Source organism: Oryzias latipes, chromosome 3 (assembly GCF_053564925.1).
Source record: "Oryzias latipes strain Hd-rR chromosome 3, Olatipes_Hd-rR_3.1".
Taxonomy (NCBI): domain Eukaryota; kingdom Metazoa; phylum Chordata; class Actinopteri; order Beloniformes; family Adrianichthyidae; genus Oryzias; species Oryzias latipes.
Genome location: NC_136239.1, coordinates 30,701,476 through 30,722,359, shown reverse-complemented (window position 1 = coordinate 30,722,359; position 20,884 = coordinate 30,701,476). Strand labels below are relative to the sequence as shown.

Genomic DNA, 20,884 nt, shown 5'->3' with positions numbered 1-20,884 from the left:
TTGTATTCGTGATCCTTTTGATTTCATGTTTTACTTCGAAGCCCATCGAGACGACTGTTGTTGTGATTTTGGGCTATACAAATAAAATTGAATTGAATTGAATTGAATTGATTAACTTTAATCATGATGAATACAATGCTTTCTTGTCATACAGTTTTCTTTAAAGCAAATAGTGGCCATTAATACATTACATTTTTTTTGTTTTATACCTGTCCTGTCCAGCAGCTTAGCAAACAGATAAAAGAGCTAAAGGCCTCTTGTGTTGGACAGATTTTAATTTTACAATAGGGGGTTATGAATCTTCAGAAACATGAGGGGTATAGTTATATAAACCCGTTCTGCAGTGAAGTCAAGTTTTGGAGCTTCTGTCTGGATTATTGGAAAATGGCAGACTTGTCAGATCACCAGTTACTTACAGCTGTTTTAACACATGTCAACAAATGATGACGTGCATAAATTAAGATTGTCCTTTAACAACAACTGTCACATTCATCATAGTGATGAATATAATCACAAAGCATCCTGCGTTATTACTCTACAGGGTAAAATCAGCGCAAATAAGTCAACAATACCTCATTTCTGCAGCCGCTCATTACAGTAAGAACTGCTGGGAGAAAGAATGTTGCAGAGCACAATGCCTTTTCACATCAGCTGTCTCACTACAAGCTGTAATTAGCCGAAGAAGCATCTGTGAGCGACTGCTGCTCACCAACAAAGCTTCAGCTTTGAAGGAAAACAAACCTGTCAATATCTGACAACAACCGTCTAAGTATTTTAATTTCAAATAGTTAATAACAATAGAAAAAGCTGGTAAAGATGGAGGCAATACACCGATTATAACTTCTTATTCAGTCTGACTTGTGACTGCAGGAAACTCACTTTTATATGAAAATGAAATTTGAATTTATTTTACATATTTGCAATACATATCTGTGTGAGTAGTTTATACTCTAATTAATATAATACAAATTGTAATGCAATAGAATACAAATTCAAATTGTTTTTAGGACACCAATGACCATAGAAATCTTTTTTAATCTATTGGTTAAAAAGGACTCTCACCTTCTTGTGTCAAAACATGTATTTTATTCATTTATCTTAAAAAATTAAAATAAAGTGCCTTTTTATGTACAATATAATAAAAACAACAGTCACAATCTCAATGATACGAAAAATACACTTCACAATGTTATTTGTACACACAACAAATAAAAAAGAAATCATGCAGGCAAGACCACATTTGTTTAATCAGTTATTCAGTCAACTACGCTTTTGGAGGTCAGGACTGTAAAGCAGTGCTGTCACCGCGTCACATGGTCGAGCCTGTCTGGAGCTGGACGCGTCGTGTCGCGCAGCACAAATGATTGAGTTACATCTGTTGTGCTGCTATTAAACTTCAGCTGAATCCTGAAAAGACAGAAATGTCAACTGAAAACTGTAAGGAGAAAATGATTTGTTGATGCACGTGTGGCTACATTCATATCCAGTACACAATGTTGCTGTAAGTGAGAGGTCCTCAAAATGATGCATCATTCACCCGAAGCCTTTGCTTTAAAGAGGGATGATGCAGGATTGTGAGCAGTTCCCAGTCTCATGTTCAGGTTAACCCTAGTTTGGGTCGTTCTGTTGATCATTTACTAACCTGTGCTGTGGAGTTGAGAGTGCCCACTGAATGCAGTTTATTCACCACAAGGCTAAAGGCAGAATGAATGAATACTTACTGTAAAAGCATTAAAGGTAATCAATCAAGCACCTCAATACAGGATAAAGAGTCAGTTTATGGTGTCAAATATCAGCCTTGGCAAAAGTGAAAGGATTTCATGAACAAAATAAAATGATTAATCTGCTGTGATATTAATGAACATTTTCAGAAATGTATTTGTTTAGAGAGGAGTTAGAAGCCTCAAAATTAATAATTTGGGGAAAAAAATGTGTACTCAAAGACAAATAAAATGAAATGGATAATTAATGCAAAATAAAGGGTTTACACTTTCGAGGAAAAACTAACAAACTGCCTGTCCTCATGCACTGAAATGTGGCTTCCTACTGATGAATATCCTTTAAACATTCATTTCAAATACAGAACAATACGATTCTTTCTTATCTTTAGGACTTTATAAAAGAAATGGCACTTTGGAATTTGCTTTTCTTCACTTCTTTTTTTCTAACTAAAAGGTGTTTGAATAACTAAAACAAGAACACTTTAAATTGCAATTAGTGCTTATAAAAAGAAAGTGAAACTTCTCATTCAGCTCTCTGGAACAAGCTGATGCAACTTGCTCCAAAAAGCCTGAAACCCAAAATATCAGAATGCTGTGCCTCTCCTGTTTTGACGTGCTTGATAAAAACCAGCCGTGATGCTGAGTCAAAGTGTGGTCAAAGATTTGCTGAAGTTGACGGGAAAGCAGAAAAAAAATATTATCTCAGCAGTGTTCACTCTTTACTTTCATGACTACTTCTACTACACATCTTGCACAAGGTCCCTTAAAACACAGTATTAATTACAGATTTGTATGTACACAGCAGAAACTCTGGAAAAATGTTAAACACTGACCACTATATGCTGTGCAAATACTTTGTCAACTTAGCCACATAGCATCTTGTCACCAGAGCTCTAAAATATTGATTTTGTGCGATACTGGATATATACTGTAGGTTAATTCGGTCAAAGCAGTGACGTCTGAATGTGTTTAAACCTTGTGCTATCCTAGGCACTTTAACATTGGTAGTTGGGTCATCTAGACCCACTAGACAGTGCGCTGAACCTTTTTTCTTCAATAATTTTTGATCTTCACTGGTGTCCATGAATTACATGAAATCTTTCCACCTTTATCCACCTTTGTCATGGTAGGGAGAACACGTTAATGTAAGGGTGGGGTCATCTAAGATAGCACAAGGGTTAAATGAAATCCCACCATTATTTTCCTGCGCTTCTGATAAAATCTGCTCGTTTCTGGTGAAAAACTTGATGACTAAAACGTGTCGGGAAAGGTTAACGTGGTCCATCTGCATTTTAAAGATGGACTTGAACTAAAATGAGCAAACATGTAACCCTGATTCATTGTGCTTTCAAATTAGCATCCCCTTGGCCCTCCAAACATAGCGAATGCCATGTCGATATGATCCTTTGGGGGTTCATGAGGGTTATGCAATTGGAGACAAACTTTTGACCTCCATCTTGCATCAACATGACTGTCGTTTTTTACATATCCAAAAAGCTTATTTGCACTTTTGTCTCATAAGCTGTCGCTTGAGCCAGTCGAGCTCAACCGTCTCTGAGTAGTTGCACTTGTACATGACAGGAAGAAGGCAGAAAGACAATCAGAATGTTGAAAACCGCATGGCATGTACAGTAAACATGCCATGCCCTTTGGCCCCAGTTCAGAATTTGTACATCAACATGACATTATTTTGCCTGAAACATTCTTTGCTGTGAGCTAACAGTCTTGAAAGAAGTTTCCAACTTTGAACATCACATTTATTTATTATTAGTGCCACATAATGCTCATCAAGACCCAAACCTGGGTCTATCGCCATGTGCTGTCTGACAGTAATTAATGCGAAACGAAAGCAGGAGATGCTCACAACAGGATGGTACTATTGCATTTAGTTAAGACAATTCAGTCGTTTCTTTTTTTGGCACAGTACACAAGATGACACAGATGTTACCCTGAATAAGACATGTGAAAGTCTCCATTTTTTCCACCCCCTGCAATTTTACCCAGTTTCTTTTTTGTGTTTATTTTGGAAAAGAAAAAGGTCCATCTGTGTCACAGTTCATTAACCCATCGTGGCACATGCAGGTTAATATCGTCGACAACACACACAGCGATTCAGTCAACGCTCATTTCTTGAAATGCAGCCGTCTCCAGAACGTTCCCTGCACTTCATCGTTTCACACTCAGGAGGCTAACGTCAGTGTTGAGGCCTTGGAGCATAATTACTGGTCACAGCCAGTGATCTGCTCTCATCCATCTTCCATCAGCAGGCTCTTGCATGTTCCCTCAATCTTCATCGTATTTTGTTTTCTGACATTTACGAGGCACAAATGTGCACTTGACCTGCATCCATTTTTTTCTCAATCATGATGAAGACGTGTTTGTTCACTTGAACTCCTGCCCAACACATACCTGCAACTCGGCTCTAGTGTGCATAAAACAGAAGTCACCTTCTGCAGGAATTGTGCAAGATACTCCTACTCAGAGTGGGGGAACTAGTAATACCTTGGATTATTTCTTGTCTTGTGCTATAATTGTAAAAAATCTAAAATGGATGATTTATTGACGTAAAGAGAAAATGTTATAAGAGAGATGCTTCCTGTATTTATTCATTCTTTCCAGCCCTTGATCACACAAACACACACGTTGTTAGTTGCTTTCATGATGAAGATGGTTGGATTTATTCCTGGAAGTTGTGATGGTTTGTAATCCAGGCTGACACTGAAGTTTTGTGATTCCTCCTGTTCCTGCCTCAGTAGGACTGAACTCTGGCTTCTAGTGGAAATGATTTGAGGAAATGACCTTCAGACCATCACAGAGCTGAGATGACCAGAAAAAAGCAAATGCAGGATGCGAGGGTGTGCCCTCCTCAGCCTGGTGGTCTGTTCCCTCCATGGAGGTGCATGGTGTGCTGTTTAGTCATTGCCTTGCTCTCATACAATTGAGTCTTTGATCTCCGAGCCCAGCCTGACTCTGGGCCGAGGGCAGGTTGGGGAGTATTCCACGTGGCTCTCTTTCAGGTTTAGCGGCCGCCTGTCTGAGGACTCTGAGAAGCTCTTGCTGTTGTCTGGAGAGGACTCGTGCGTGGGCGTGCTGCAGATGTAGTTGTCGTTTAAAGTCTGGTAGCCCTTGTGATCCGATGTAGAAACAGGGATGGTGTTCCCGTTGAGGGGTAAGCTCTCTGTAGGCTTTCCCACTATCCTCGGCTTCTTCTGCTGCATGTTGGGGCACTCGCCCTGCTTCAGCATGGACTTCATATGATCCCGATTCCTGTAGACGACGCACAAGGAGAACAAGACCAGGAAGAAAGCCAAGAGAGCGCACACCACGATCAGCTCATTCCAGTAGGTCTTTGCATGGACCTGCTCAGACCGAGACTCGCCGGGCAGGATGATGGTTTCCTCCCGGGCAAAGTGGGGCGTACGCGAGTGACTCAAGGGCGTTGTGCTTTCTTGGCGAGGCTCTGCGATCACGCAGTAGTTGGCCAAAAGTTGACGGAAACCTTCTTCCTCTGACCAGCACTCATAGGTCTCCATCTTCTCGGACTGAGCAACAACTACCAGGTTTCCCTCAGGGGTTGCATAAAACAGCTGGCTGGCGCTGTCGCCGTAACGCCACCTCCGCTGCGCCAAATTGGAACGCAGCTTACAGGGCAGGACTCTGAAGGTATTTGCTGGAACTGTAACCAGCTTGCAACGAGAACCTCCTGTAAAAACAAGAAAACGGGTTTTTAGGTCTATGAAGAACAAATTTAAAAAGAAGAAAATAATTCAAATGGTAAAAGTTTTGTATTCGCGCAGAACTGATAAACAAAGTTTACCAAAAAAAAAAAATGGAATAAAAAAACCAAAACAGATTTCTGGGATGTGCTAATAATAGCTACAAAGATTATACTATCAATAAACAAAAATAAATAAATCTAAAAGAAGAAATTACTGTTCTTCATTGCTGTATTTCACTCTACATACCCGATGGCATCTTTTTTTTTAAATGTTTTTTCATCAAAGTTCACTTTTAATTAGCGAAAAGCCTCCAAAGTACAGCAGTATTCTGGAATGAAGTTTGGATTGGAGTTTGCTCCGCAGAAGAGAAGCTTTGTTAGTTCCAAACAACTTCTCAACTCTTTAAAAAAGTATTGTGCTGTTCACAATAATCAGAAATCAAGCTTTGTGTGTTTGTCTTTTGTCTGTGCCAAACTGTGGTGAGGTTTTCAATCAAACTACACCCCAGTTTATTGAAAAGTCAGCTACAAGCTCTTGAAAACTTTGGCTCCATTAAAGATATTGAATGTAAAAAGACGGTTTCTCTTCATAAAGAAGCAAGCACAATTTCCCCCTAAATACAGAAACATAAATTATTTACTAAAAAAGGGCTTTGTTCATTTTTCAAAGATGTCATGTTTCTTTGAGGTTAAGTATGTGTTTTGAGAGCCAGAATTGAGCTGCAGTGCTACAGTTAGAGAGCATGTGCAGATGGGAGGACACTCACGGGAAGCTGCTGGCCTGAATGATCTGGGGCTGGGAACAGTCTTGTTACAAATGGCTGATGTGTCTGCCTCCTCCACGTCCTGCTGCCAATGGCTGAGACACAAAAACAACAGGGTGAGCAAGAGCAGCGGATGTGCAGGACACCTTATTTGGATTCACATTCTCTGTTATTCTATGGATTTGGTTCAGAAAGCTCCATCAGGACAACTCATCTGGCTTTAAAAATGGCTCTTTCAAACACATGACTGTAAACTGAAGCACTGAGGGAGAACTGACAGGAAAACAGTTTTTTTTTAAAACAAACATCTTAGGAAACAAGTGTAAAAATTCAGGTAAAAAAAAACGAGATTATTGTTTTCTGGAGGACAAAAATGGCTTCAGTTTTCACTGCATCTCCTAATGTAGGGTTCTTGGAGTTGCTTCTCTTGTCTTGGCGATTATGCAAAAACTGTTTTCTGACTGGTCCTATGGAGTGGGTGTGACTAAGGCCTGGTTCATATTTCAAAGTGATTTGTAATTGCTCAAGTCGGATTGGTCGCACAGCCATCGAAGTGGAATCACCCCGATCGCTGGAAAATGTAACACCTGCTGATTACATCATTCGTGACTGGAATTTTATATCCGTCGTGCAATTGCCTGATAATCACATCATTTAACCTGAATTTATTTCAAGCGATTAAAGTATGCAATCATGGAGCAAATTCTGTTCAGAAAAATATCTTCTCAACACTGCAGATGAGGAAAACTTATTTGAAGAAGTTAAGAAATAACTAAGTGCACATACAGACAGAGCAATAGAGAACTAGATAGAAAATACAGCGAGTTACTGGGAAGATGTATCTTGCCCCCGGTTTTTTATTTTGATTTATTTATATATTTTGCCTCTGTATTGCCCACTTGTGGTTAGTGGACAATGATACTACTTCGTCCTCTGCCTCCTCATGTACCATCATGTACCTGCATGTTCGCAGACACAGCAAGTGTATGATCAAGATGTCCTTAAAAATAAACGCCTGAGAAAATTGCATCGCTTGAAAAGTATAAATGCCACTCAGAAGTTCATTGCAGTTATCGCGGACAGTCAAAAGCAAAACCAGGCGTTGGTGTGAACTACACGCATTTGTAGATATAGCTGATCGCTGTGAAGGATAAACTGGGCTTTAAATAAAAGTGCAGTGCTGTTGAAGTTCGTTGTGAGATCTTGCGTTTATTTTTGGCTGAACAACAGCTGTTGTCAAAGAAGTATCATGAATTATCTGTGTCGACAATCTGCTTAAAGACATGTAAATGTTAATATTCTTGTTGCTGCACACGTGAAAATGTATTTGATAATATTACCTCATTCATATGCTTTATTTTCATATTTAGGTGTGGATGCAAACAACCATTTGGATTCTGTTGATCACTTCAGGGTACTTCAGCATACTTGCACTGCACCTCTCACCTGTCAGGTGGCGCCATTCGGACGTCTCGGCACAGCCGCCCAGTCCAGGCGCAGTAGGGATCTCTGGACAGCACACACTCTCCACAGCTCAGGTAGTTAGAGCAGTTAGCAACAGGAACCTCCACCAGCCCAGAGTACGAGGACACGAACAGCAGCCCCTGCAGATCGGGAGGAACATCTGAGCGTGAGCACAACCCACAAAGCCTGCAGGCTGAGGATTCTGGTCCAGTTTCAGAAACCATGCTGAAACAATTGCTTGAGACAACTGAAGAGTCTAATCTACACAAAAGAGCGGCCAGCTGTTTTCTGTCTTCAATCCAGCAAAGTAATTTGAACATCATGTGTTCAAAGACCACATTTCTTTCAAAGCGCTGTCTTTTCTGCATTTCCTTTTGCAGCTTTTCATGCCATAATGCGTTTAACACATGAACTTCCCCCAGCCATGTTGGGGTCATTTACACCCCCTCCCATCTTAAAGACGTTTTCAGGACAGCTTATCTGCTGGCATGTTAGAGACATCGTGTGGACTCAGTCCTTCACGTCTGTATTTGGAGCCAGGATGATGCTGATGGCAGTAATCTCAGACTTTATCAGAATGACGTAATCGCAGATAAGGTTGCAGCTCTGCTTTGGCCCAGAAACAAATCTTTATGTAATAAAGGAAGAAAAGGCAGTGGAAGTTTAGTGCTGGATAAAAACACCAAATGAAATAATAAACTCTCTCCCAGAGAGAGCTATAACTTGCAGGAAAAAGCAATAAGCCCAGGAGAGGAAAACATTGTTTCCATCTTATTAGTAGAGAATTAGAGCCAACCCAAAGCTTAATATAAACCCATAAAATAAGTAACTAATGGAAACATCCTTTTTGTTAAATTATTTTAATGAATTGAAGTATGAAATGAGAATATTTTACCCGTTGAGGATCTAGTTCGATGTGCTGCACAGGCTGAGGCTCCGCAAACAGAATCATCTCCTCAATGATGTGCATCTTATCATTAGCATTGATGGCCTTGTGGAGCTTTCCATCATCTAAAGAGTAAGAATATTAATTCATCAGGCCTTTTTTCTGCAGTGACTCTGTGTTCCTCATTTGTTAAATCCTTAAAAGGCCCCCGCACCTGTTCCGATGAAGAGCACATCGTATGCTCTTTCCATGCCCTGGATCTTGTGCACAGCAATCTGGGTGTAGTGCACGTTACGTTTGAGCAGGAGAGGAGAGCTTCGGATCACGCTGTCCATCAGGAAATGGTCCTTGACAAAGTTGAGCACTTTATCAGGCATGTCCAAAGACGACCTAATACCCAGCTGCCTGGCATGGTTGGTCACGCACTGTGAAGGAATAAATGAGATGAGAAGTCGCTCTAAAAACTCCCTGGATTAATGCAGGAAGTGCATTCAAGCATGAATTTATTCTGAAAAGTGAAATAGCTTCTTTTTTTTTTGCTTACTTGTTTATCGTTGAATTGCATTTTTAGAACAAAGTTGGGTGAGTTTCTGTGCTAATCAGTCATGACTTCCTGTGGTGCTTCAATTTCCATATTGAGCTCAGAAAAAACAGCTTTCAGTGTCTCTTCTCGCATAACTTTCTAAAAAACTTTTTTTGGCAACTTTAGTCTTCTTTTGCGCAAATGTGGACTCGCTGCTTGTTTTGACCACTAACTGCACAGTTTTTCCATTGTTTTGTGTTTCCTTTATTTCTCTTAAAGTCCCACTCCGTTCATCTTTTGACCTGTTCTAAAAATCCTTTAATTATGATGTTTTAAGCCATCTCGGACACAGTCTCTGCAGAGAGGCAGGAGTTCTTTAGGAATTCTCCTCAGTGATGTGGGCGGGACCGCTGGCGTTAAGCATCCCTGCCTCCTGCCACTGAGAGCTAGGAGCAGAGAGCAGGGAGCTCTTGGTCCATCCAGCGTATTTTCTACGCCACAAATTTGCCCTTTTTTTTTTAAACAGAATTTTTCTTCTAATCCTGATTCACAACAATTAAAATAAATAAATACTCAGAAATGCACTGGTGAGCTTAATTTACTTAATCTTTCACCATCAGAAAAATGCCAGAAGAACATTAAAAACACCAAAGGTACCATTTTTATTGGAGCGATTCTTTAAATGACAATGAAAATATTTAAAAATAAGGTCAAATGCAAAATACATGTCCTTGTTGACAAAACTTGTCAGAGTATTAGAATTGAAATGAGACTGGCGACCCTTAATCAGCTTGAAGGACTTTGACCTTGAAACATTAAATCTTGTGTCAGGCATAATAAAAATAAATCACAAAATGAAAGGGTGATTAGCCTGAAAGCATAGATTTAAAGTAGTTTATTCAAATTCATATGCTAATTTGTCTTAGTTTATTTGATTTGGTGCATAGAAATCAAGTAAATAAGCACAATTTAAGCAAATAATCAAGCAGAAACCTCAAATCAATGTTATGTTTGTGGACAAAGTTGGTATTGATTGAGGATGGAACATTAGTCTGAGCTGTTAGTCACAGGATGTTTCCCTCAAGACTCACCGCTCCGGGTCGTGGCTCTGGTACTTGGTGGTTATAGGTGTACCACTGCTGGGTCTCTCTGTTGACTTCCCGATAGCGGCCGCTGAAGGCTCTCTCAACCTGTGCCATGCTAAAAGCGCACACTGCAGAACTCCCTGAAGCCCCTTTGTACCTGCAACCAAAGAGAGAAAAAATGTTTGGAGCCCCAGCAGAACGCATTCACACCTTCAACTGCTTATAAAAAAAAAAAAAGTGGAAGGTGTGATAAAGAAATCGAAGTAAAAATTTCAATCCAAGTATTGGCAGAACCAGAATATGTCTTCATGAAAGAATGATTAAATTTGGACAATGAAGAATTCCGAATATTACAGGGACAGACACGACCAGAAGATCTTTAGAAGAATGATCACCAAACATTGCTATTTATTTATCCAAATCACTAAAAATAATTATTTAGTAAAAAGAAAAACATCTGCAAAGGTTTTGCGCAGAACAATGAAGACGACAAAAAACAATAAAGGCCAGATAACTTCCAAGACTTTGGAACGATCATTCACTTCAGGTTAGTCGGTCTTCCTCTATGTGCTTTTTTGTTCTTTTATTCCACTGGATTGTAAACTTATTCTATTTTATTGATTATGAACCGTCTGTGTCATAATAGTGCAACTTCAAAACAAATCCATGTACATATTGGTCGTTCTATGTGTTGTGGTAATGTTTTGTTTTTTGTTGGAGGCAGTTTAAGTTCTCCGTAAATAAAGTTGATATAGTCATAAAATTTGATCCAACTTTAAGCATAAAACCCTGATTTCTTAATCAGGTTACTTACAATTTGGCTACTCAGTAATCATCAAAGTTTCCAACTGTATTTTATTTTTCCAGTCTGATTATTTTAACATTTGAGACACCCAGGCGTTTTAGGAAATATCATTAAAGATTTTAAGCATTTTCTAGCAATCTACCGGTAGTCATTTTGTAAGACGCAGTTCTTCATAGGTCTTCATACTTTCTTCTTTCCACTTCTGACACCCATGGATGTCTCGATTTATTCTCGATTTGCTTCGTTTTTCTTCTCAATGTCTCCATTGCAGCAGAGAAGTAAAATACTTTTTTTCATGGTCATAAGCGTAGCTTCTTCCAGTCACGCAGCCGGGCCTTTGGACTTGTGTCTCTGCAGAAATGTGGTCGTTTTTTTTATGAACAACAAACGTATTTTCATTGCATCCACTTCCCTCTGAGCCAAGGGAAGAGCCTCTTGGAAAGACTAACTTCTTCTTTGCCTCTTGGCTGCTCCCTTTACGGGTCACCAGAGCGAATCATCTGCTTCCATTTGATCCTCTTGGCACGACTAACAATGGCTTCTTTTAGCGCAGTGAAAAAAACACCGTTGTTTTAGTAAATGAAACTGCTCTGAACTAACTGACAAAGTTTTTCCCAAGTTATGACTTCAAGTTTTTATTTGATAAAAGGAAAAAGGAATCTGATCCCCTCCAATCTTTCTTTAAAGAAATTCTTTTTTTTTTTTTTTTAACATATAATTGGTTCTTTTGTGTATTTTTTATATAACTAAATGGTTTTGTGACTTTTTTTTGCAGGCAGCACATTTCAACCAAGTCATGATTATAATCGCATGTAGGCGACATCGGTCAGAAATAACATTAAAAATCTTTTATGACCTCATCATCAAACTTCAAAGGAGCTTTATGTGAAATCTGCTTCATGGTTATAATGCAGGAACACATTCACAGCAACAAGACAAAGACAGAAGATGCTGTGTTTACAGTGATTTAACCGCTTGATGGCGTTTCTCTTTACCATTATGTGTGCGAGTTACATTTCTGACAAGATGTGAAATGGCTCACCACTGAGAGGTGAAGACACCGTAGAAGACGGTGCTCTCCCAGCTGTCTCCCACCGGCTTAAGAACAAACATGTCCTGGATGATGTTGAAGGGGAAGCCGTCATCAGGGAGGGAACACAGAAGCTGAGCCTTCAGGAAGGTGGTCCACTTCTTCTGCAGAACTCGCTCCCCGCCCTTATCACCCTAAAAAGGTATTCAGCATTTTTAAAATGATGTCCTTTTAAAAAAAAAACTAAATCTAAATGAGCCTGAGAGCTCACAATCGTTGCGTTTTGTCGGGGGGGGGGGGGGGGGGGGTAGTAGTAGACGATTCAGTTTACGGAGTGGAAGCAGATACAGAGATGTGTTTTTCACACGCAGGTGATGCTGTGGCAGGAGTCTGGCAGCAGATGCCGAAGACTCCACTCTGCTGTGAATAAAGATTAAAGAGGCTGCAGCTGCAGAGAGAAAGGAGAACAGTGTGGCCTTCAGTTCAGCTTCTATCAGCCAGGACTCCCAGAAAACAACAGAGGGTAGGTTAAAAAAAAAAAAAAAACTTCCAGGAGTTCATGAACTAAGTTTTCAGTTTGCTGTCTGAAGGGATCATTGAGCACTAAAAATGAAAAATGATCCAATCTGCATGTTTTGTGAGACGCTGTAATAATGGTTTTCATAAATGTGTGCTTAAGATGACATTTTAACACAAATTATGTTTTTTGATCCAACAAGTTGACAATTGAAAACATTTAAACCATGTAAAAACTAAAAAGAAAATAAATAGTTGTTTGCAGCAATAATTCTAGGTACTTATCAAACAAAAAGATAAATTGAGAATGTGGTGGAACAACAGGAAATCAAAATGAGTCAGGTAAAAAAGCTATTCTTCATCCCATTCACACATATGCACATATGAAAAATGTGCAACAAAAGTCTGGATTGTAAAAGACACAAACATTTTTACTTATGGTGCAAAAGAGTCATTTAATCTATTGAAGATTAAAAAAAATGTAACAACCCCAAAGAAGGAAACCAAAAAAAATCTGTTTGAAATATTCCAGTCAATGCTGATAGGAGGTTTTTGTTGTTGTGATTTTTATGTCATAAGAAATGGCAGATTTTCTTGTATATCCACTCACCATTTAATGTAAAAACTTAAAATCGAAAAATGGGCCGGTAGAATATTTTACATTTTAGTCATCAATATAGATTAATGTAATACATGGCAGATGTTGCCCAATTTTTTGGGAGCACTTTTGGGAGGAAAAAGAGACTGTAAACACGCTGCAAAATAAATTATCTTTAGACAGAGCTGAAGGAATTCATTAATTAGGTTGCATTTCTCCTTCTGCCCTTTAGAGGGCGCTGTCAACACTATATTATGATGACATTGGTGACTGATGACCTCTTTAGACAAGATAACTTTGTGGATAAAACCCATGAAAAATGGAAATAATAAAAAAATAGAACTCTAGACAACTTAACAGCATAAACTTTGATGTCCATTCCCAAGAACTCTTTATGTGGTGATCATAAATTATATCTTTACATCACACATAATTTATGAAAAGGTAGCATCCTTAAAAGACAAAATGAAAGAAAGAAAGAAAGAAAGAAAACCAGCTATGCATTCATTAATAACCGGTAAAGTCAGTAGTTGATGCCAAAGGTGAGGTACCCTCGCCTCTTTCATCTCCTATAAACAGTTATCAGCTGACTTGCCAGGACCAGCAATCTTCAAAGGCTCTGTAAACACACTCCAAAGACATCGCTCTTGAATGTAACGAGCAGGAAAACACCGGAGGAGGAAGCAGGAGGAGGAGGAGCAGGACAAAAACAAGTGGCTTTGCCCAGTCTGAAGATCGTTTCCCCGTCTGAGATCCAAACCATCTCCTCAACACCTCTAAGAACAACTCTGAACGACAGCCAAAGCAGCGGACCTTCTTTGAGACCAACCAAAAAAACTCCCCTTTCAGTGAACAATTATGCTGCTGAGTGAGCTGAACCTTTTTGGGTCTGATGCAGGATCTGAGGGCTGTGCTTGTAGCCAGGAGAGCACATTCCAGCTCCCTCAGCTGTCCTCGGCTGTTGTTGCCGTGCTTCACAGCGCCGGCTTGTAGTTTTAGTCGCTTCAGCCGCTTCAATCTGGTGGCCGCACTCTAAAAACAGGATCCAAGCCGTACTTCTCACACTTCTAATCACACTCAAGATTCTTCATGTTTGTCAATGTCAGGAGTGGTGGAGAGTTAAGGAAAAGGCTGCTGCACAGAGTTCATAATCTGCCTGCTTTCCACAGACCTTCAGGGAGCACACCTGAATAAACACCAGAAAGAGGGAGTGGAAGAAGGGAGGGGGCGGATAGCAAAGGAGGGAAAAAAACAACTCAGAAGCAGGTTTGTTTAGCAGATGGAAAAAAAAAACAAAATAAAAAAAAACAGTTTAAATTTTAGTTAAAAAAGGAACCTAAGAGTTTTTTATCCATCTTAAATGTGTTATCTCTCGGAGCATCTGCCAAGACAAAGCTAAACATCCCAGAGGGTTCAGATGTGAAATAAAACCACGCTCCGACACGGACTCTACCCAGTACACATACAAAAATGGGAGTGCACATTTTCTGTCACAAAAATGTGTTCAATCTGGGGCTTGCTAGCAGGAAAGAGTTGATAAAAACAGCTTGCTAATGACAGAACTGATGAAGCAGCAAAGCCTCTTGTAGATAAACTTTTAACATCCAGTTGCCCTATGGAAACAGAATCCCATGGTCAAATATATGATTATTGTGATATAGCAGAACTTTTTCACTATCAGCAGTTGTATGGAAAGTGGAGAACAGGGAGAACTGCAGGAACATATCAAGTAGGAGCTTTAAGTCCATCTTTTGATCCACTTTAAAAGTGTTCCCAGTGGACTTTTAATTATAATTGTCATTTTTAGCAAAAATCCAAAAGCCAGTGTCATTTTCTAACAGTTTCTGCAGAGTGGCAGGAGTTCATTAAAAATTTGCCTCTGAGTTGTGGGCGGGACTGAACGGCACAGAGCAACCCCACCACCCTTCCCTTCCCTTCCCTTTTGCTTAGAACTCAGAGCAGGGAGCTTGTGGTCCAGCCAACATGTTTTCATCATCAGAACTAAGCTCTTTTCATCTGCTCCTTATTCACATCAAATTGAATATGAAAAATAAAAGATAAAATCAAAATGTTAGCTTACTTTTCTTTTTATATGCCCCCCATCATCAGAAAAATGCTACAAGAACACGATAAAAACATCAAAAACTCAATTTTCATCAAAGGGGGTCTTTAACACTTTATTGTGCTTTCACATAAAGAAATTTTTGTAGTAGTAACTGAAAAATAAATGTAGTTTTTTAAGGTTGGTCGTTATCCTCCCCCCTCCCCCACTACCACCGGCTGGATGGCAAAGAAAATGCAGCATCACCAGAACAGGACTTGAAAAGACAGGAGACAGGAAAAAGTGAGCTGTTGCATTCCAGTAAAAGAAACGGGGCTGGTCTGCCTCTGATGCACACCTAAACTGCATAATCTGTGAGCCGTTCTGTCAATGATTTCCATATATAGACCCCAGGAGGTGCTCTGCTGACTGCAAGAGGTGCCGCAGCGCTCAGCGCCAGAGCCGTTCAGGACCAAGTCATTAAGCTGTCACTAGAGATTACATGCAGTCACTGCGATTACTCACATTACTGCCTCTGTGAACAAGAGGCATCAGGGGAGAAAGGCCGAGTGCACCACAGTTTCTCAAGTCTTTTAATTGATCTGATGACCAGTGAAAAAGGACAGAGTCGGCAACAGATCGTCCAGGTTGATCAACTAAACTAAAACCTCAGACTGGGGTGGGGGTGGGGGTGGGGTGGGGGGGGGGGGGGGCGACCTCTGTATCTGCCTGAGTTTGCATGCTTTGACTGCAAAATAAAAAATAAAAAAAAGGGCAGAGGAAAAAGCATTTCATTTCGCAGTGAAGCACCCTTGAATACTAATAACGGCTGCAAAGCTCAAAGGGTTGGGGGAGAAAGGGAAAGAGCTGGTGGGATGGACGACTGCAGCTGACATTGTGAGCCGAGATGGAAGGAGAGGGGGAGTATGACATTGCAGAGAAACAGGAGGCAGGCCAGGGAGGGGAGGTGATGATTCAGACAGGGGGGGGGGACACAAAATCTGTTTAAAATAAGTTTGTGCAGACGAACAGAGAAAGCTTTAGCACAGCTGAAACGTTTTTTTCCATTGCATCCCTGGGCTTGTCTTCAGCTAGGTTCGTTATCAAATGCACTTTGACGTGGGTGCGTCCTGCCTTGTTCAGACGCAGTCATACAAGGATTAGGAAAAGGAAGTTCAATCGCTGCTGCTTGAAGCAAACACCCAACCTTTAATTTCACATGTCTTACCTTGCACACGCGGGCGATCCTAGACACAATGGTGTTGTCAAAGAAGTCGAATTCCTTCCCTGCCTCGCTAAAGAAGAAGTAAATCTTGTCGTCGTCGCTCACAGGGTTACCTACGGGCTGACTTTCCTCGATGTAAGATGACCCGACAAAGATTGGATCTGGAAAAAAAGAGAAAACCAAAAAAAGTGAACTATGCATGCATTTTCATACCAAAAATGTGATTTGCCATCTGTTTGATTATGAAGTGATTGGAAAAAGTGAAGGAGGGAGCTGGCTGCAGACAAGATGACGCCTGACATCATCAGCCGAAAGTGGAAATTATAAAACTCAACCTAATCTTAGCTGTGACCCTAATACAAAAAGTGTTCAGAATTGTAGAAAAAGCTGTTATGAAAACATAAAATGGGAACAAACATAACTGTTAGAGTTGCCAGTTTAAATAAAGGTGTTTTTTTTCAAGCGATATGGGGCCGTCTTTGCTTTCGCCTCAGTCATGATCGCCACTATGTGGAGCTACTGTCATCTACTGCTCTCAGAGGATCAGAAATCTGATGGTTTACCTTGCAACCATTTTAAAGAGTTTTCAGTTTTCAGCGAAGTTCCCTGACCCAAACTTTTGAAAATGACTGGCTCGTTCCCTTGGAAGTTGCTGGCAGTGCCGGTGTACAGCTCCCCATCTGGAAAGACAGAAAGGATTAAAGTTAAAGTGGATTTTAATATTTAAAAAAAAAATCTGTCAGAAGTCTATTGCACAAGATGACTTATTTAAGACTTAAAGATGAGCTTAGGTATCTGTAAGCTCAAGTCATTAATTCCAAGTGCGTGCACTTCTACGTACCCACAATGATGGCAGTGGATTTGTACTCTGGGTTGAAAGGGCAACGACTGCGCCCGTCGTCCATCGTCACCTCCCCCGCCTCGTCCCGCTCCAGTGTAAAAGTTGACGTGTTCTGGAGACAAACAGCAAGCGTCCCTCAGGCACAGTCCAATTAAAACTCTGCTTGCAGTGAACAAGTAGGCCAAAGTCAAGCAGCACCACCGGACCTTCCTATCAACATTTAAATACTCAAGGTTTTGATCTTATGCACTTTTGGACACTTTTAAACAATCTCTTATGATATACTAGTCTTTAAAAATAAATACAAATCTTTCATTTTTTTTAAACAATTCTGCTACCATTTTTTGATTTGGAGGATAAAATCCTAAATGCCTTAATGGTATCAACTATTTCCAAGACAAAAGTAAATGCAACTGTCTTATTAGCTCGACTTTGATGCTTTTTAGACCAACACTCAGTTTAAACACACAAGTCACTGAGCTTCACTGAACACTAAAATGTTTTAGGAGTTTTGCAGAATTAGATCACTTGATCCCTCATTTACAGTCCCATTTGTACAAATGCTCACTCTTTTGCCTTAATCTCCCTCTCTAAATAGTCCCTGGATGTTATATTTACTAATACAGGATAATCCATCAAGCAGCTGTTTTAAAAGATGTTTCTCAAATGAACCCCATTATAATTTTATGTTTTGAATCTAGACATTAGGAATTGGTGTAGCCAGATATATGATATTTTGGAGAATGGAAATGAAAGTTTATATGAACAATCTTCAGTTTACTGGGATGGTCCAAATGCCAGAAATTTAAAAAGGAAAATAGTTTAATGCTGTAATCTTTTCAAAAGTCAGGAATTAAAACAAAGAAAACATCTTTAAAGATAGTTCTGTAGTTTTACTCATTAACTAATCTGATCGTTTTGGTGACATTGTTTAGATAATTGTGTTGCAAAAAAAAAAAAAAAAAATCTTCACAAAATTATTTTTGTGTTAGCTTTTGTAACTTGTCAGATTTTTTCAAGAAACTGGATTTGTATTTCAAACTGGACTTTCCTGCTGTTCCCCAGAGAGTCAGCTGTCTTTAAAATGATGCCTAGATGTGGATAAACAAACAAACTCTGGGTTATCTCACATGTAAGTCAATCCTGATGTGATGTGCTACAGTGTAAATGCACACAGACTCTCCAGCCGTCCAGAAGCACACATAAACCAAAGTAAAAACAAGCAGGTCTGTGAATTTCAAGTGAGGAAAAAAAAAAACTCACACTTAAAAATCTAAAACAAATAAAAAGAATAGAAAATGTTTCATCTATAAATATACAGCCAGAAAGTAATAATTAAAATTTAGAAATGTAGGCCTTTCTGACACCCAAGGACACAAGACAACATTCAAAATAACATTAAATACACAAAGTCAGACAAATTCAGAAACAAACAGGTTGAACTGAGACACGTTGTGGCTACAGACTAAGGGCATGTTTAGGCAGATAAGTGAGGACTTGAAAACAGTCCTTAATTAGATCAATCATGTAGGGGGTTTATGGCCAACGAAGTGTGCATTAGATCGCTTTTTTACAAAAAGCAGATTGTGCTACATGTTGCAGTGCGTTGTCACAGTGACACAACAACCCACCGCTTAGTTGACTGAGCCAGCACCGACCTCGACCGCAGCAGCAAAGGAAAACGATATACATGCTGATCGTCACGATGGGTTAAATAAAGCATCAGTTCACAGAGAAAGTTCACCTTTTACTGCTCGTTTTTGTCCAAGTGATGAAGCAAAAGTTTGTTTTAAAGAATCCAGCGCAGTGATATAGAACATCTAAGCTATGTGACCAGAACTTCTTTTTTAGGTGTGCTTTATCACTTTTGATAAACGCTTTTTAATCCACACTCAGCAGCCAATCAGAATTGAGTATTCACCCGGACCACGGTATAATTCAGAAGCAATGTACGACAACTGGTTTTCTTCTCCATGATTTGTTTTCTCTCCTCAGAGCTGTTCTGTGTGATTTTTTCTGTAGTCAGAATTTTTATCTGTAAAAAAAAAACATATAAAGTGTGACTTTTTCCTGCATTCCACTCCAATGTGATTCCAGGTCACGGAACTGTCCTGGTGTTAAGAACTAGTGTTGGAAGATGAGCAGCATCAGTACTGTAGGTCAGTTACAGCATTCTTATTCTCACTGTTCAGCTTGTTCATGACCTACAGCTGTCTAGTGCTGCTCCTGGCAGACTATTTTCTTTCAAATGAGTCACTGATGCCCGTCTGTGATGAGCCATGCTCTTTTAAAAGCTCACTGGAAGTAGGGTTGTGCCGATGGACGATATCATCGTCCATCGTGATGGGTGACTGACATCCCGATGGAGAGACCACCATCGTGATGCCACGCCCCCGCCACGTTGCGCGTCGACACCATAAGCCGCGGTTACATGTACAAAATATCTTGATGGGATCAATGGTCGGATTAGAATCCAACCGTGTAGATGGGCCCAGAAAAATGTTTTCAGAATATAAAAACGTTCACTAAGGTCACACTTTCCGTCGGAATAAATCATTCGCACATGCGCAGTATTCGCACATGCGCAGTTTGAAAACCGGAAGGGGATACAACTTCCGCCGAGCGGCTTTTTTTCCAAACTTTATTGAATGTAACAATTCAATACAAAACGATAACAGCACCGAGCGGCTATATATATTGACATGTCAGCTCGGTAAAATACGAGATGATCTTCTAAACGTGCTTTTAATAATGTTACGGTTATTATCAAACACCTGTTCGCTCATCATTTGAATTTTAATCCGTGTGGTCAGTGCTTTTTCTGAACGGAGCCAGGATTAGCAGTATGCTAACACGGGCTAACAACATCAGCTTTGGGTGGTGCTGCACGTAAACATGTAAGAATAACATCAGCCTTTATTTAGTCGGGACACGACTGGAAACACAAATCCACGTGATTGTTTGAATGTTTTCTAAGGACTGAGCGACATTTCTGCTTTGATGCTCAAACCGCTGTGTGTGCTGACGATCCGAGCTGTGCTCAGACACACGTTTAGACCCGGTTCTGAGTTCGGTTGCTTGTACCCCTAGAGCTGCGGAACGGATCGCAGTCTTAAATCTCCCACACATACCGCTCATGTACCCCCCCCCCCCCCCCCCCTTCCCATCAAACACAAAGCTTTAAGTCCGCGCTCCGCCGGTCCACTTCACTAATTAAGTGCGGGAGCGACTACACTAATTTTCTATCTTGCTTGTTACTTTTTCTGTTAAAGTCACTTCCCTCAGTTTATACTGGATCATCGCGGATTAACCATTACTTGGGAAATAAAATGAAAAAAGCAAAATAACGAATAGCAGTTATATAAGAACGAAAAATGTAAAAATACCCCCCCCCCCCCCATGTGGTTACAGTTTGTAACCACATGCTGATAAGTACGTGTGAACTGTAGAAATGTTTAATGATAAAGAAATGCAAACAGAAGTTATTGCAATAAATCAGCTTCAGTAGCCATGGAGGGGGAGGAATGGACTGACCTTTGATTTCTGAAAAATCCTTGTAATGCTTCCGCACTGCAGAAGTTTGTTTTAACTCATGTCTGTCATTTCGATTGTTTGGTGCAACAGTGTCCTGTTACATTCACAAACCATCGGACACTGTTTTGAAAAA

General features: G+C 40.0%; 1 protein-coding gene across 4 annotated transcripts in view; it reads right to left on the bottom strand.

The window, feature by feature from the left end:
• Positions 1-1,063: 1,063 nt before the first annotated feature.
• sema4bb (sema domain, immunoglobulin domain (Ig), transmembrane domain (TM) and short cytoplasmic domain, (semaphorin) 4Bb) overlaps positions 1,064-20,884 on the bottom strand; it is a 59,785-nt gene continuing 39,964 nt past the window's right edge. For all 4 annotated transcript variants that reach the window (XM_020699981.3, XM_011492886.4, XM_078945306.1 and 1 more), the window contains 10 exons: positions 17,218-17,329; positions 16,940-17,056; positions 16,380-16,537; positions 12,009-12,190; positions 10,168-10,318; positions 8,768-8,978; positions 8,563-8,678; positions 7,650-7,807; positions 6,207-6,298; positions 1,064-5,424 (listed from right to left, as the gene is read on the bottom strand). In XM_020699981.3, coding sequence (XP_020555640.1) covers positions 4,652-5,424; positions 6,207-6,298; positions 7,650-7,807; positions 8,563-8,678; positions 8,768-8,978; positions 10,168-10,318; positions 12,009-12,190; positions 16,380-16,537; positions 16,940-17,056; positions 17,218-17,329 — 2,070 coding nt within the window. In that variant the 3' untranslated portion in view covers positions 1,064-4,651. The remainder of the gene's footprint in view (positions 5,425-6,206; positions 6,299-7,649; positions 7,808-8,562; positions 8,679-8,767; positions 8,979-10,167; positions 10,319-12,008; positions 12,191-16,379; positions 16,538-16,939; positions 17,057-17,217; positions 17,330-20,884) is intronic.